Here is a 15,452-nt window from a genome sequence, read left to right on the forward strand (position 1 = left end):
TAAACACTGTTTCTGTGTAGGGTTTTATGTTTTGTGTTCTGGTTTGGTTTGGTTTTGCAGCTCCATAATTAAATCCTGTACCATATTTCCTGATCCACAGGATCTTCTTTCTGAATGATACTGTTTAGAATTTTCTTTCCCATTAACCATGAATTGTCAGATAGATGATAAAGCAAAAATTATTTTGTTTTGATGTGTACCGTCAGGAAACATCCAAGCAGCTCTGGACATTTTCTCTCTTCTTAGTCCAGCTACTCGAGGGACCTGGAACCTAAAACATCACGTGCTCTAGTTTCTCAATGAAATGCTTTCCCCCCATGTACAGGTACTGGAAAACTGGGCTTCTCTTTTGTGAGGATCACAGCTCTGATGGTGTCTTGCAATCGTTTGTGGGTGGGGACAGGAAACGGTGTCATTATCTCCATCCCACTGACAGAAAGTAAGTATATTTTCACCTGACTGTCGCAGTGCAGGGAATAGTGATGGCCAGAATTCAGGCAGAAGGAATTGTGTTGATGTTGGTAGCTCTGGTAATTCAGAAAGCAAGCTGGTGGCAGAGATCTAACTGTTGTTCCTTCACTCTTTCTATGAAACTTAGGAACTGTTTCATAGAAACTTATGAACTGTAGTGAATAACTATTTCCATCTATTAGGACCAATATTTATAATTAAAAGCTTTTCACTCTGAGCAGCTCTTTTTTTTTCCCCCCCTTCTTCCGCCTTCCCACCACTCCGGTTCAAGCTGTTGTTTCTCAGTCTAGTTGTATAGGACACAGCTCCCTGGCCCATACTGGTATTATGATCCTTGCACTCCCCGGGCTGAGGCAGTTGGTCACCGGTTGTTGGTCAGCCGCTCATAGCAGCTCATGGCAGCTCTCACCAGCTGCCGGGCACTCTCGCTGGCACTGGCCGCTCGTGGCGTCACACAGCAGCCCACGGCCACTCACGCTGGCTGCCGGCCACTCACACTGGCCTCCGGCCACTCCTGGCAGCACTTGGTAGACCACAGCAGTACACAGCAGCTCACGCCAACCTCTGGCTGCTCACGGCAGCCCAGCTCCAGGGAGAGCTGTTGTTCACAATCTTAGCTGTAGAGGGCGCAGCTCACTGGCCCATGTGGGAATCGAACTCGCGACCCGCATTAGGAGCACGGAGCTCCAACCACCTGAGCCACCGGGCCAGCCCCAGAGCAGCTCTTTTTTTCAACTCAGGAATTGAATTTCTATTTCATCTTTTAAATAAAGGTCAAAGTCTGTTTTCCTTTCCTCTTTATTATACCAGTATCCAGAAACACTACCTAACATTCATCCTAGTTTTTCATATCTCCCTGGCAGTTAGTGTAGGATATTCCATTTGGCTTATTTGGGGTTTAGGAAAAGTTGTGGGAGAAATTTCTCAGGAGGTTAGTAAGCCTTTTCTTTATGCTGAAGACAAGTCATCTATCCTGTATTTGAAAAGAATGTGAACAAAACGTACATTGTATGTTGTTTCTATTTTCCATTATTTTTGTGAACAAAATACACATTGTATGTTTCTCACATTATGTTCCATTACATTGGTCATTCATCAAATAATTGTTTTTGTGTTGCAAAATTCATGGGCAGGGAATGGTTTGAAAACAAGTGCCATAAATCCATAAAATAAGTTTAATAAATGAACACCTTAGAATCGCCCCACCTTTTTTGGGGGGGAAAGACAGGAAGACTGGTATATCTGGAAGGTGGTATATCTGGGGCCTTTAGAGAACTAAATTCGTAATCCCAGCTAACTTCCGTGCGATTATAAATCTGCGTGCTTAGACCATTTGCATCCTAAGCGATTCTAGGATCCCCAGAGTTCATTTCAGTTCTTTGTAAAAGAGAGTTCCATTTTACCAGTTATTTGAACGGGATTTCTTAAAGAAAAAATAGAAATACTAGCATTTAGAAAATGCTTCCCATTAAATTATAAAGCACTGAAATTGCTTTATATAAAAAAAAAATAAAATCACAGTAAATGAAATTGTATTTTTTGAGCAGAGAGATTCTGTAGAGGCTTTGGTAAGAATTTTGAGTGTGACTTGGTATTACACCAAGTCGGATTTTGTTAGGAGCTTTGGGCACCACGTTGCCAGATGGAAAACAGAGTGCTGGCTCCTAGTAATTCTTTTCCTCCCTGTCGTGCACCTCTCCATGTCCCCTTTCCTCCTCTCTCACTTTAGCCGTAATCCTCCACCAGGGACGTTTACTGGGGCTGAGGGGTAAGTGCAGATCCTGAACCCACTCTCCTTCCTGGCTTCTGATAGCCACTGTGAGGCTGTTCTCACAGCTCTAGAATGTTCCTAAATGTCATCCCCTTGCAGTCACCGCATCGCAGCAGGTGTTTTGTTTTGTTTTTGTTTTAATGTCTGTTACATGGCCACCAAACTACTGCTCAGCAGCTTAGTGTGTTGATCACCTTTTGTTGCAGCCGAACTTTCTTTCCGACTTTTTTTTCCTTGCAATAAAAACACAAAACAGCTCTTAAAACTGTCATTAATCTACATTGTTTACTCTTGTTACCAATCATGTTTCTTTCATTCACTTCCTAGCTCATGGAATGGGGATGTTTTGTGAGTCTGGTCATTCCAAAATAGTCCAGCAAACGCCAGTCTGGTGTGAATAAAAGCTAGTCTATTGTAGTGGTGGAATCCTTTTAAGCACAGCTTTTTACCACCCCCCTCAAGGGAGGTATTCGTACTACAGGGGAGAAAAAGCAGAAGATAAACTATAAAAGTTTTATTTAAAAAACGTACCCATTTACTTTAAACTATGTAACTGGTTAGTTTTCTAAAATGGGGATTAAACAACAAAATAAAACAGACATACCTGTTTGTTTCATACATGAAATCTATTTTGTTAACTAAAATGATTTTTTAAAAAGTAATACATGTGTTTAAAAAGTAAGCTCAGTTATTGCTAGACTGGCAAAATCCCCTACTCCATTCACTGAGGTATTTCACAATAACTAGCATGCTATATATCTTTTTTTCCCAGCTTTGTGTTGAATTGGCATTGCTGCCTTTGTTTTATCTCAACTGGCTGTAGCTTTTAGATAATATCATAAGGATTAACCAGTAACCTCTTGCATCATTATTGCTTTCTACTGGAAAATATTTGGTATTTGGTTTTTCTGTTGCAGCAAATAAAACCTCAGGAGCACCTGGAAATCGCCCTGGAAGTGTGATCCGTGTGTATGGTGATGAAAACAGTGATAAAGTGACTCCAGGGACATTTATACCCTATTGTTCAATGGCACATGCACAGCTTTGCTTCCATGGACATCGGGACGCTGTGAAGTTCTTTGTGGCAGTCCCAGGTGACATAGATTATTCTGTCAAGAAGTTGTATGTAATTGTCTCTGTTCTGCCCCTTGGGTCCACTACCTACTTTAATGCTAAGTACTAGAATTACAGACCATTCCGGTGTAACACATGAAAAGTTCTGTAATGGAGGAATGAATAAAGGGCTCTAGGGATACTTGAATGAAGTTGTTTTGGAATCTCTCCTCCACCCCCCAAAACAAACTTCTTGATTTTTATTTAAGAGACGTGCTTGCTTTTGAAAAGCAGTGGAATTATTTTGTCACCACAGAGTACCAAAAATGATCTTGGCCTAATAAAGGAGATCACTAGAACAAAGGCCCCGACAGCAAGGCTGTGTGTGGGAAGAGATGGAGAGTGTGCCCTGGTATTGTGGCACTTTCGGCATTGTGGCACAGAGATCATAGACCAGGAGCCGGGGGGTCTGGGCCCTCCACCTTGCCCCATGCCTTGTTACCTTGAGCAAGTCGCTTAACCTCTGAGACTCATTGCCTTATTTTCCTTAAGCAGATGTGATTCATATCTGCTCTCTGCCGGCTTCATTTGTTGTGAAAGTTAATGAATGTGCTTTGAGAACTACAAAGTACCATCCAGATGAAGGGTGGTAATGATGATGTCCAATGAAAAATATTCTGAATATTGAGAATACTAAAATGATGTTACTGATCAATGTTTGCAGTTTTTCCCCTATAAGAGGCAAGTTTAGGAGTTAGACAAAGTTCAAATCTGATTTTGCCACATCAACTAACTGTGTGACATTGGACATAATAATGTCTCAGTGTATTAGGGTTCTTCAGAGAAACAGAACAGAAAGAAAGAGAGTGAAAAGCGGGAGAGATATTTTGATTGATTGATTTAAGGAATTGGCTCATGATATTAAGGGCCAGCAAGTAGGAAATCTGCAAGACAGGTTGGTAGGTTGGAGACCCAAGCAAGAGTTGATATTGTAGCTCAAGTCCAAAAGCAGTCTGGAGGCAGTAGTCCCTCTTTTTTGGGGGAACCTATGTTTTTCTCTTAAGACCTTCAGCTGATTGGATGAGGCCCACCCACGTTATGGAGAGTAATCTGCTTTACTCAAAGTCTACTGATTTAAATGTTAATCTCATCTAAAAAAAAGAAAAAGCTTCACAGCAATATCCAGACTAGTGTTTGACCAAATACTGTGTGTGTTTCCCCGAAAATAAGACCTAGCCGGACAATCAGCTCTAATGCGTCTGTTGGAGCAAAAATTAATGTGAGACCTGGTCTTATTTTACTATAATGTAAGACCGGGTATAATATAATACCCAGTCTTATTTTACTGTAAGACCAGGTATAATATAATTATAATATATCATATAATACCGGGTCTTATATTAAATTTTTTTTTAAAAGATTTTATTGGGGAAGGGAAACAAGACTTTATTGGGCAACAGTGTGTACTTCCAGGGCTTTTTTCCAAGTCAAGTTGTTGTTCTTTCAGTCTTAGTTGTGGAGGGCGCAGCTCAGCTCCAGCTCCAGTTGCCATTGCTAGTTGCAGGGGGCAGAGCCCACTATCCTTTGCGGGATTCGAGTTGAACCGGCAACCTTGTGGTTGAGAGCCACTGGCTCATGTGGGAATCGAACCGGCAACCTTCGGAGTTAGGAGCACAGAGCTCCAAATGCCAGAGCCACCGAGCTGGCCCTTATATTCATTTTTGCTCCAAAAGACGCATTAGAGCTGATTGTCTGGCTAGGTCTTATTTTCGGGGAAACACGTTATCTGGAACCATGGCCTAGCCAAACTGACACAGAAAATTAACCATCACACTCATTTTCCTGAGGGTGTTCCAAAGATTAGATGATTAGTATAAATATTGCAGGGTTGGCCAGTGGTACCCTTAGCAACATGGTAATGAGCGTCCCAAAACACACATCTTGTATATTTGTATAGTTATTTCTTTAGGATAAATTCCTAGAAATGGAATTGCTGGTAATAGTGTTTTCTTGCTTTTTTTAAAAAAAGAAATAAAATGTCATAGAGTCCCCTTTGAGTCTCCTTTATATTCCTCCAATCCCATCCCTTTCCCATTTCCTCTCTATCTGTAACCATTATCCTCCTTCTGTAAACATTAACCATGTTTTATACTTTCACTGCATTGGAACTTATCGATTAACAATACATAGTGTTTTTGAATTTAACTTAAATGCTATGTTACATTATTAACAGAATTGTTCATTAGATAAGACAAGAAGGGTTTCTTCCACTTGCTTCTCATTTTTGAGATTTGTTAAGTTTATACATAGAGATCTTGTTCATTCATTTAACTATGGTATTCTAATATCTGAATAAATGTGTTACATTTTACTCAGTCTGATGGAGGGCTGGGTTCCTCCCCCCACCACCACCACTGTTAAAAACAATATTGCCCCAGATCTTTTTGTGCAAGTGGGAAGGACTTTTCTGTTATAAACCTGGAAGTAGAATTGGTAACATTGCTGTTTGTTGACCAGTTGGCCCTAAGGATTAAACCATCAGGGTGGCCTTCTCATCCCACTGTGCTCTTGCTTTTGTGGCAGAACTAACTAGTCTGCGAATAGTTCTCTGTAGCAGGCCTTATTTCTTCCAGAGTTTAATGAGTAATGCGTGAAGGAGATGCTGTGGGAATAAATCAAACTGCCCTCTCCACTTTCAACATAAATTAAAGTGTTGCATCATAGGACTGTGTCTTGCTGTCTCCTGGAGGCGTGGTCTGTGTAGTTTGACCAAAGGACAGCAAACAGATTGTGGCAAGAAAAAACAAATACCCCACACAGTCAAAGCTTTCTAAGAGGGATGTCATAGAGATTACAGTGTGGGTAATATTTGGTTTCTCTCTCTACCATTTTAAGCTCAAGGATTCTACCTTAGAAGTAAGCTTTACAGGAAATGGCATGTTTACCAGTAATTTTATTTGCATAATCTAAATTAAAAATGAGATGTACTTTTCTTAAATACCAGAGGAAAACCATGGATTTGAAATAAATGTAAATATTAATTAGGAGTACTCAAACTCATAGTGCTTGAAATGAATACTTTTCTCCGTCTTTTACACAAACCCACATATACCTTCTCAGGTCAAAAGATGTAGATTGTAAAAGTCTGCAGCACGCAGCTAAGACTAGCCTGGCCATAAACAGATTTCATACTGGATTTTGGACCTACGTCTGCTTTGGTACAAAATGGTTTCACTTAGATTTTCAAATTAGGCCTTTATGACCTTTATAGTTGTTTTCTGATCACACAGAGGCTTCTAGCATCTCTAGGACTTTAGTTGTATTAGATTATACTTACCTTTTTTTGTTCAACTTTCTGAAAATATTGAGGAAAAATGAGTTTCCCACCGCAATCTGTGATAAGTAATATTCACTTCTGATCCTGTATAAATAGGTCAAGTCGTCAACCCACAAAGTGGCAGTAGTGGCACGGATCTGGCAGGTGACAAAGCAGGGCCATCTGCACAGGAGCCTGGCAGCCAGACGCCTTTGAAGTCTATGCTCGTCATCAGTGGAGGAGAGGGCTACATTGACTTCCGGATGGGTAAGTGGGTAAGCTTTTGGGAGCTCAGTTTCCACTGTGTTCTGTGACCTGGATTTTCACCCACGATAAACCCTGATAAGTGATTTCTAGGTTTTCTTTGAACTCACTACTTGGAAAAGAACTTTCTCCCTTCCATCCTTTCTTTCTTCCACCAAAGTGTATGTGTTTGGAGGAGCATTAGAAAATAGAAGGGTTTGTCATTTATTAAAGTATATGTGACAGCATAAGATTTGGGGTTGGAAGGCCTTGGGCAAATCATTCGACCTCCCAGAACCTTAGTTTCCTCAGCTGCAAAATGGAGAAATAATAATACTTTATAAAGTGTTGTTTGTATCAAATTGATTTCATTTGTTCATTTTCTCACCTTGTAAACATTATCTACTATTTGCCTGTCACCCTTAAGCATGAGATACAGAAACAAATCCGACATCTCGCCCTGTAGACCACAGAGCAGTGCAGAGATAGCAGCGTGCTAATGAAGGACAGTGTAGAGATGCTGTGACACTCTGTTGGAGGAGGGGCAGGGGCAGGAGGAAGTCCAGAAGGGTGCCTGAGGTGGCTCAACACCCAGTAGTGTTAGTCTGAAGAACTGGGTTATGGAGTGGGATGAGAAGACTTGGGGGTTGGCATGCCCAAGTAAGAGAATAACTGGACCAAAGGTTTAGAAATGTGAAACCACCTTAATTGAAGAAAAACTATTGAAAAGTGACTAGAGCATAGAGTAGAAGCAAGTACAAGTTTGACCAGAGATAAGTCTAGAAAGGGAGGAAGGACTGGATTATAGAAGGCCTTTATATATGCCAAATTAAGGAATTTGCATTTTTATCTTTAAAGCAAAGGAAAACTATTGAGGGCCTTTAAATAGAAGAGCAATGTGATTAGATTTGTCTGGAAGATAGATTGGAGGTATAAGACTAGAGATAGGGAAATGACTTAAGCAAAAGTGAACTGATGAAGGTAGTAGTAGTAGAAATAGATAAACAGCATGATGGGAAATTTTTAAGTGCAGTCATGAACCCCATAATGAAGGGGGTACGTTCTGAGAAATGCATCATTAGGCAGTTTCATAGAGTACACTGACACAAACCTCGATGGTGTAGCCTATTGCACAGCTAGACTCTACAGTACAGCCTAGCGCTCCTAAGCTACAAGCCGATGCAGCATGTTACTGTACAAAACAACACGCAGTTAAGTCACGCACAAGAGAAAATGATGCAATCAAGTAAACGTGAGATGTGTGAGACTGCTGCCGGTATAACACAGCATACTGTTGTACAACAAACATTTTGATAAGCAGAAAGAATAGACTCTAAAATAATAAAAAGTGTAGTACAGTAAGTACATAAACAGTAACATAGTCGTTTATTACCATTCTCAGGTGTTACGTGCTGTACTTAATGTATGTGCTAAACTTTCTGTGACTGACAGCGCAGTAGTACTTTACACAGCATCGCCACAAACACGTGAGGAATGCGCACTATGACATCACTAGGCAACAGGAAATTTTCAGCACCATTATAATCTTACGGGACCACCATCTGCAATGCCATTATGACTGCAAGAGGATGTGGGGAAAGGGAGCGAGCCATTGACTCAGAGATATGGACTCTCAGGACAGAAGAAGAGGATTTGGAGGGAGGGAAAGAGGATTTCCAGTACTGGGTATGTTGACCTTAAGAGAGCATGGGAGTTGGGAGTTACAGAGGTGGGAAACTTTCGTTCACTGGGCTTTTGGGTCTTTGTTTGTTTGTCTCAGGAGGGAGGGATCTTGGGAAATGATCTGTCTAAGAAGGAATGACCAAAGAGGTACAAAGAAAACAGAGAATTGATGTTTGTGCAAGTCTAGTGCTTTATAAACTATAGAGCACTGTGATGTAAATTTATTTGCTATAAAAGAAGGGATCCTTCAGACTGACCTGAAACTATAGTGACTCAGAAGTTCCTAAACATCAATGAATACTGTAAAAAAGAGGTATAAAATTAGTGTCATGTAAATGACAGTGTGCCACATGTAATTAGTATAAACTAGAATATCTGATACAAAAAGGCTATTGACACATTTTAACGAGGGGATGTTAATGTTAAGTTTAGAAATTGATGGATTCTGGTGACGTTAGCAGGAATGGAGACACTTCAAAGTGTTTTAAATAATTGTCTGTTGGTACAGAATTCCTTTTTAAAAGAGGGACTTTACTTGGCTGGGGTGATTTTTTTTTTTTTAAGTGCAATATGGCAGTTGGAACCATACAAAGTATGTTGTTAAAACCTCTGGTTTTTCCATTTTCACTAAAAATTCCTTCCATTGTAGAGTCCGAAAATAGCATAGAAATTGCTTGACCAGGTTTGTCGGTATCTCTAGTTAACCCAACCTAAAAAACAGACTTGTCTTAAAGTATAGGTTAATTTTAATAGTAAATATGCTTTAAAACAATTCAGTGTGATTTTTGTTGTTGTTCCTTTTTCTTTTTCATTTCCTGTAATATATTAACAATGAAAAATTAATCCCAGCAGTCCTATATGGATTAAGTAGGATGTAGAGACCTTAGGAAACAGGGTAATTTTTAAAAAAAGAACCTTCAAAACAAAACAATACAAAAAACAAATGCTAGCAATCTTGTTTCAGCTAATTAGTCATTATCATTGTAACTTTCTAAAATTTAAAAACCAAACTTAATTTTTTATACTCAAACTACCTGATTATATTTCAGTTCAGAATTGGATTTTGTCTTGAGCCTTTTAAAGCATGTTCTTCTCCATAGTTGGACATTGCTGTGAAAAGGCCAGTAGGAGGTGGGTAAGGGAGAGATTGGCCTGCTGAGGAAAATGCAAATTTTTATGGTTTTTCCTCTTTCACTCTTCCTAGTTGACAGTATCAATGTTTTCTTTTGCCCAGCTGAAATTCAGCTGAGACACAGTACAAGGTTATAGGATATCAGCGTTATAGCTTAGTCCCTTGTTATATAAGTGGGTAGGATTCTGCTGAAGAATCTGACCCATTAGAGAAGTTGTCACTGGGTTATGCCAGAATAAACCTGCTCTGCAACAAAAAAAAAACAATTGATGGGTGCTTGTACAGAGGAGTATGGGTGCCTGTACAGAAAGGTATGGGTGCTTATACAGAGGGGTATGGGTGCTTGTACAGAGGGGTATGGGTGCTTGTACAGAGGGGTATGGGTGCTTGTACAGAGGGGTATGGGTGCTTGTACAGAGGGGTATGGGTGCTTGTACAGAGGGGTATGGGTGCTTGTACAGAGGGGTATGGGTGCTTGTACAGAGGGGTATGGGTTCTTGTACAGAGGGGTATGGGTTCTTGTACAGAGGGGTATGGGTGCTTGTACAGAGGGGTATGGGTGCTTGTACAGAGGGGTATGGGTGCTTGTACAGAGGGGTATGGGTTCTTGTACAGAGGGGTATGGGTTCTTGTACAGAGGGGTATGGGTTCTTGTACAGAGGGGTATGGGTTCTTGTACAGAGGGGTATGGGTTCTTGTACAGAGGGGTATGGGAGCTTGTACAGAGGGGTATGGGTGCTTGTACAGAGGGGTATGGGTTCTTGTACAGAGGGGTATGGGTTCTTGTACAGAGGGGTATGGGTTCTTGTACAGAGGGGTATGGGTTCTTGTACAGAGGGGTATGGGAGCTTGTACAGAGGGGTATGGGTGCTTGTACAGAGGGGTATGGGTGCTTGTACAGAGGGGTATGGGTGCTTGTACAGAGGGGTATGGGAGCTTGTACAGAGGGGTATGGGAGCTTGTACAGAGGGGTATGGGTGCTTGTACAGAGGGGTATGGGAGCTTGTACAGAGGGGTATGGGTGCTTGTACAGAGGGGTATGGGAGCTTGTACAGAGGGGTATGGGAGCTTGTACAGAGGGGTATGGGAGCTTGTACAGAGGGGTATGGGTGCTTGTACAGAGGGGTATGGGTGCTTGTACAGAGGGGTATGGGTGCTTGTACAGAAGGGTATGGGAGCTTGTACAGAGGGGTATGGGAGCTTGTACAGAGGGGTATGGGAGCTTGTACAGAGGGGTATGGGAGCTTGTACAGAGGGGTATGGGTGCTTGTACAGAGGGGTATGGGAGCTTGTACAGAGGGGTATGGGTGCTTGTACAGAGGGGTATGGGTGCTTGTACAGAGGGGTATGGGTGCTTGTACAGAGGGGTATGGGAGCTTGTACAGAGGGGTATGGGAGCTTGTACAGAGGGGTATGGGTGCTTGTACAGAGGGGTATGGGAGCTTGTACAGAGGGGTATGGGTGCTTGTACAGAGGGGTATGGGAGCTTGTACAGAGGGGTATGGGTGCTTGTACTGGGCCTTGTAGAGCAGTGTCTTTGATCAGGACCTCATTTGTCAAATTCGTTCAGCAGCTACTGGAAGAACCTCTAGTCTGTTTGTACCTCGGCCTCATTTCTTCATCTCCACTATACTCGTGACCTATCCTAAATTTGAAAATGATGAAAAGGAAAAGTCAGCCTATTAGGTGATGAATCTGCCATCTCATAGTGCTGCAGGGAGACGATGTCGGTTTCCATGTGCTTGTGTCAGTTACCTTTGGAGAACCTGACTGTCACAATAAGCATGAGTTGTTGTCGCTTATTTCTGGGGCCTATCCCCATGCTTTCACATTAATAGTACTGTCTATTCTTGTTCTTACTTTGAAATAAACAAGAGCAGACAGTCCATTTTGGATAAACACAGAACCGGACAGCTTTGCTTTCTTAGCTTCCGTCTCTGTTAGCTTCAGTATGCACACATACTGGGATGAGCCCCCACCATAATATAGTGAATTCACTGTTACAGATCTATCTAGTCTGGAAATGAATAACCTTTTCAGAAATCAGACAGAGAAGATTCGGATTCATGGCATTTCTTTTACTGTGTTGTCTGCAATGGGAGTCAGACGAGTTCCATGCGCACTGTTCAGGCACCGAGCATTAGCATCTTGTGGGATGGACATCGGCCTGCATATTCCACACTCAACCCAACTTCTCCTCCCCCTTATCATCCTCCAGGTGATGAAGGTGGAGAATCAGAACTCCTTGGAGAGGATCTTCCACTTGAACCTTCTGTTGCCAAAGCAGAAAGGAGTCACTTGATCGTGTGGCAAGTGATGTATGGCAGTGAGTGAGCCCATGGGACACCGGTGGACACGTAGACGCCGTCTCTTCTGCATGGTTTCTTTTCCCTTTCCCTCTTTATTTAATGCTCTCTTCGTGAAATAAGTTTCACCACATAATGTGTGAGCATTTTTTTCCCTGTTAACTTTACATTACAAAAATCTGTCTTACCGTAACAATACAGGAACTAGCCGTTTTACTGCACCAGTGTTATAGGCAATTTCAGTATATTATGAACAAATCAAGGAATGTTTACTTTCTGCAAACTGGTGAATTATAGAAAGCAATCCAGATGTGGTGTATTCTGCCATAGCTAATGTCACTTCGTTTGATGGGGTCACTTTTTAGCTGTCACTAATAATGGAATTAATGGAAACACTTGATAAATGAAACTACAGTAGTAAAGTTTTCCCCAGTGTATTATAAAATTGACACAAACTAATATCAGGTGGATTATCAGGATTTATCTAAATGTCCCGAGAGGGCTAAAAGCTAACTGTAAATTACTTTAATTTTCACTTTCAAATCTGACAAATCTTGTTTATATGATATATAAAACTTTGTTTTCATCAGATTTGGGGGGGTTTTATATTAAAGAAATTAAGACTACACTATTTAAATAAAAGTTTCCTGTTTCTGACTTATTAGAGCTCTAAAGTTTGTGAGGCCTGCTTCTCTGAATATTTCGATTTTTCGTTTTTTTTGTTTTGTTTTTTTTTTGGTTTTCTTGAGACTAGTTTCACTCATTTCATACTGACATGTTTGAAAGGTTTATACTTACAAGGCTTAGAAGATAGGTATCAGCAATGGGAGGATTTTTTTTCTTTTAAAGGAAATTGTGTTTTATATTCCTTGTACCAGCAGGTGGTGGTGGTTGGTTGAGTTTTTTTCCATGTGAAAGATTCACCTGTTTACCAGTTGCTGGATTGCTCTTTCCAGTTACTAAGAGTAAAGCCGTAGTGGTGATGGAGTGTGGCCTGATGGACTGAATGAGGGATTTAATTAGAAATGGTGTTTTCTCTTCTGTATAAAACTACAGAAGAGGTATACTTGATATTTTGTATGTAAATGACACATTTGAGTTTTTATGCCCTGTTGAAATTGAAATGCCATCTTCAAACAGGAAAACTATGAAAGGGGAAGAAGACAAAGCCAAGACAAAACCAAGAGTAAAAGTCGACGTGACATCTTTTTACTCACAATACCCATTTAAAAAATGGAGTCTAGGTCTGATTGCCTTATTTACTTATACTGCAGTTTTTTTTTCCTTCTCAACCTTCTTGAAAATGTGTGATTTACTGATTACTTTAAGCAAAGCTAAATATAAATTTAAGTGCTATTTTAAAAATGTAAACCTGTTGGATAAAGACCTTATCAGAAGGAATACTTCAAAGAAAAGAAAGCAAACACAGGTCTCAGATTATCTAAGCATTCTTAATTACCAGGGATTTGTTTTCTGAATTGTCATGCAAGATATTTGTAAAAAGTATATGTATCTTTTAAGCATATACATGATCAGGCTAGATTATAAACTACTTCAGATTTAAGGAGCTGGAGAAGACCTTTGGATCCATTTGGCCATGTGTGAATATAAGCACAGTATGTACACAGTAAAATTGCAGCCACTTTAAATGGCTAGAAGAAAAATCTTTTTGGTAAAAGCTGTTAAAAGGATAATGTTTTTGCTTGAGCTATGTACTTTTCTTCAGGGCACTAAAACTTAGGCCACTTTTCCATAATTTGTAAGCTATGCTTTTAATTCATTTTAAATCTGAGTCATTTTTGGCAATACCTTAAAAACCCACATTCTTAAATATTTTGGGGAATGTTGTTTAAATTCACACAAAAAGAGACACCAAAGTGTTTGGAAATTTTAATACCCAGAAGTAAACATCCCAGAGTCATACTCCATTTGCTGTTCAGTCTTTTACAGTTTACATGGCTGAATGTAATTTAGGAAATCAGGAGCTAAAGATGAGAAATGTAAACAAACGTTGTAATTTTCTTTTTAAACTTACTGGTTTTAACTTAAGGAATGTGGGTCATTATTTTATGTCATTATTTTATCTCAAACTGTCAGATTGCCTGTGCCCCTGTTAATTAACTTCAGGGGCACAGAGTTCAAAATAACCTGTACAATTTATTTTAAGGGCTTGTCCTCATGTTTGTAATTTCAGTTAAGTATTTTCTGTGTATTGCTTTATTACCCCGTTGCCCCCAATAACACGTTTATATTCCTGTAATGTTCACTTTAGTCAAGGTGGCAACCTTTGGAAGAAAATGCCAAAATGCAAGCTTCTTGCAAGCAGCCAATTGATTGGTGTAAACTGCCCTGAGCTAGCATGTTAAGGGCAGAGAAGAGGATTGAGTACCTCGGGTTGGTCTCCATGTAAAAAACATTTACTTCTATTAGAAGAAATAAGGGATACCTGAGAATTTTCTCATTCTGTTACACTTGGGTTACGTGTGAAATTGAACTGTGTAAAATTGCTGATGTTTGACCATTGCTGATCTACAAAAGTGCAGTATCACATAAATCAACCAAACACTATTGTATGTAGGTTAAAATCCCTGTGAGGCAAAGGGAGAAATTCTCTAGGAATTCAGTTTTTAAAGGTCTTCCTAGATTTGAGAATAGATCTTTTAACAATGGCTGCCTTAGAAACAAAACAATTGTCTCATAATATTAACTGGCCTAAAGAATGTGTGTTGGGCAACTGCTATGGAACTGAATATTTATTTCCTTGTGAGTATAATGACCTTTACCAAAGGACTCAACCAGGTTTAGGGCACTTCTTAATTGATCATGTTGAGAAAGGGACTCATTGGTCCTAGTTTGTAACATGGGAAGAGTGGAGAAGAGATAATTAAATGTGGAAATCATAAATGCTTTTCTAACAGGGTTATGCTGTTTTATAACACAGAATGTCTTTTTCTTTCTCTTTAAAAAATTAAGTTTTTATTAATGTCATACATTTCTCAATATTTGAATATATTTTAACCATTTTATGTTCTGAATTTGTTTTTTGTCCTAGACATTTTATCCCAAATTTTACTTGCCTCTGTAATCTGAAAAATGGGTTCTAGGATGTCCTACTTGCTGTCTCTTAGAGGCTGAGGCTTCATTTCTATGAGCAAAAAGCTTGTTTAGCAATGTAGCTATTTCAGTATTTATTTCTATTATGGAATCCCTGGGGTTCGGAATGTAACTTTGTACATGAAATATATATAAATATGTATATGAAACATGTATCAGGTCCAGTGTATTTTGTTTTTGCCTTTCCCAGGCATCTGACCTTGGTTTTTATTTGAAAGTCCAGTCATCCTTCCCCATCAAACACGTTGTCGTCGTCATTTCTGAGGGACTGTTGCCATTTGGCACTAGCTAAAGGTGAGCCCTGGGGAGTACACACAGCACACATCTGCTTGGCTCACTGTTCACATGAGACATGAGTAATAG

At 40.0% G+C, this 15,452-nt stretch overlaps 1 protein-coding gene across 17 annotated transcripts in view; it reads left to right on the top strand.

The window, feature by feature from the left end:
- SPAG9 (sperm associated antigen 9) overlaps positions 1-15,242 on the top strand; it is a 110,426-nt gene extending 95,184 nt beyond the window's left edge. For 10 of the 17 annotated variants that reach the window (XM_081027873.1, XM_081027874.1, XM_081027865.1 and 7 more), the window contains 5 exons: positions 326-439; positions 2,201-2,239; positions 3,160-3,336; positions 6,729-6,878; positions 11,888-15,242. In XM_081027873.1, coding sequence (XP_080883999.1) covers positions 326-439; positions 2,201-2,239; positions 3,160-3,336; positions 6,729-6,878; positions 11,888-12,003 — 596 coding nt within the window. In that variant the 3' untranslated portion in view covers positions 12,004-15,242. The remainder of the gene's footprint in view (positions 1-325; positions 440-2,200; positions 2,240-3,159; positions 3,337-6,728; positions 6,879-11,887) is intronic. The other 7 variants (XM_081027864.1, XM_081027867.1, XM_081027875.1 and 4 more) reach the window with 1 other exon arrangement.
- The last annotated feature ends 210 nt before the right edge of the window (positions 15,243-15,452 follow it).

Source organism: Rhinolophus hipposideros, assembly GCF_964194185.1.
Source record: "Rhinolophus hipposideros genome assembly, chromosome: 20".
Taxonomy (NCBI): domain Eukaryota; kingdom Metazoa; phylum Chordata; class Mammalia; order Chiroptera; family Rhinolophidae; genus Rhinolophus; species Rhinolophus hipposideros.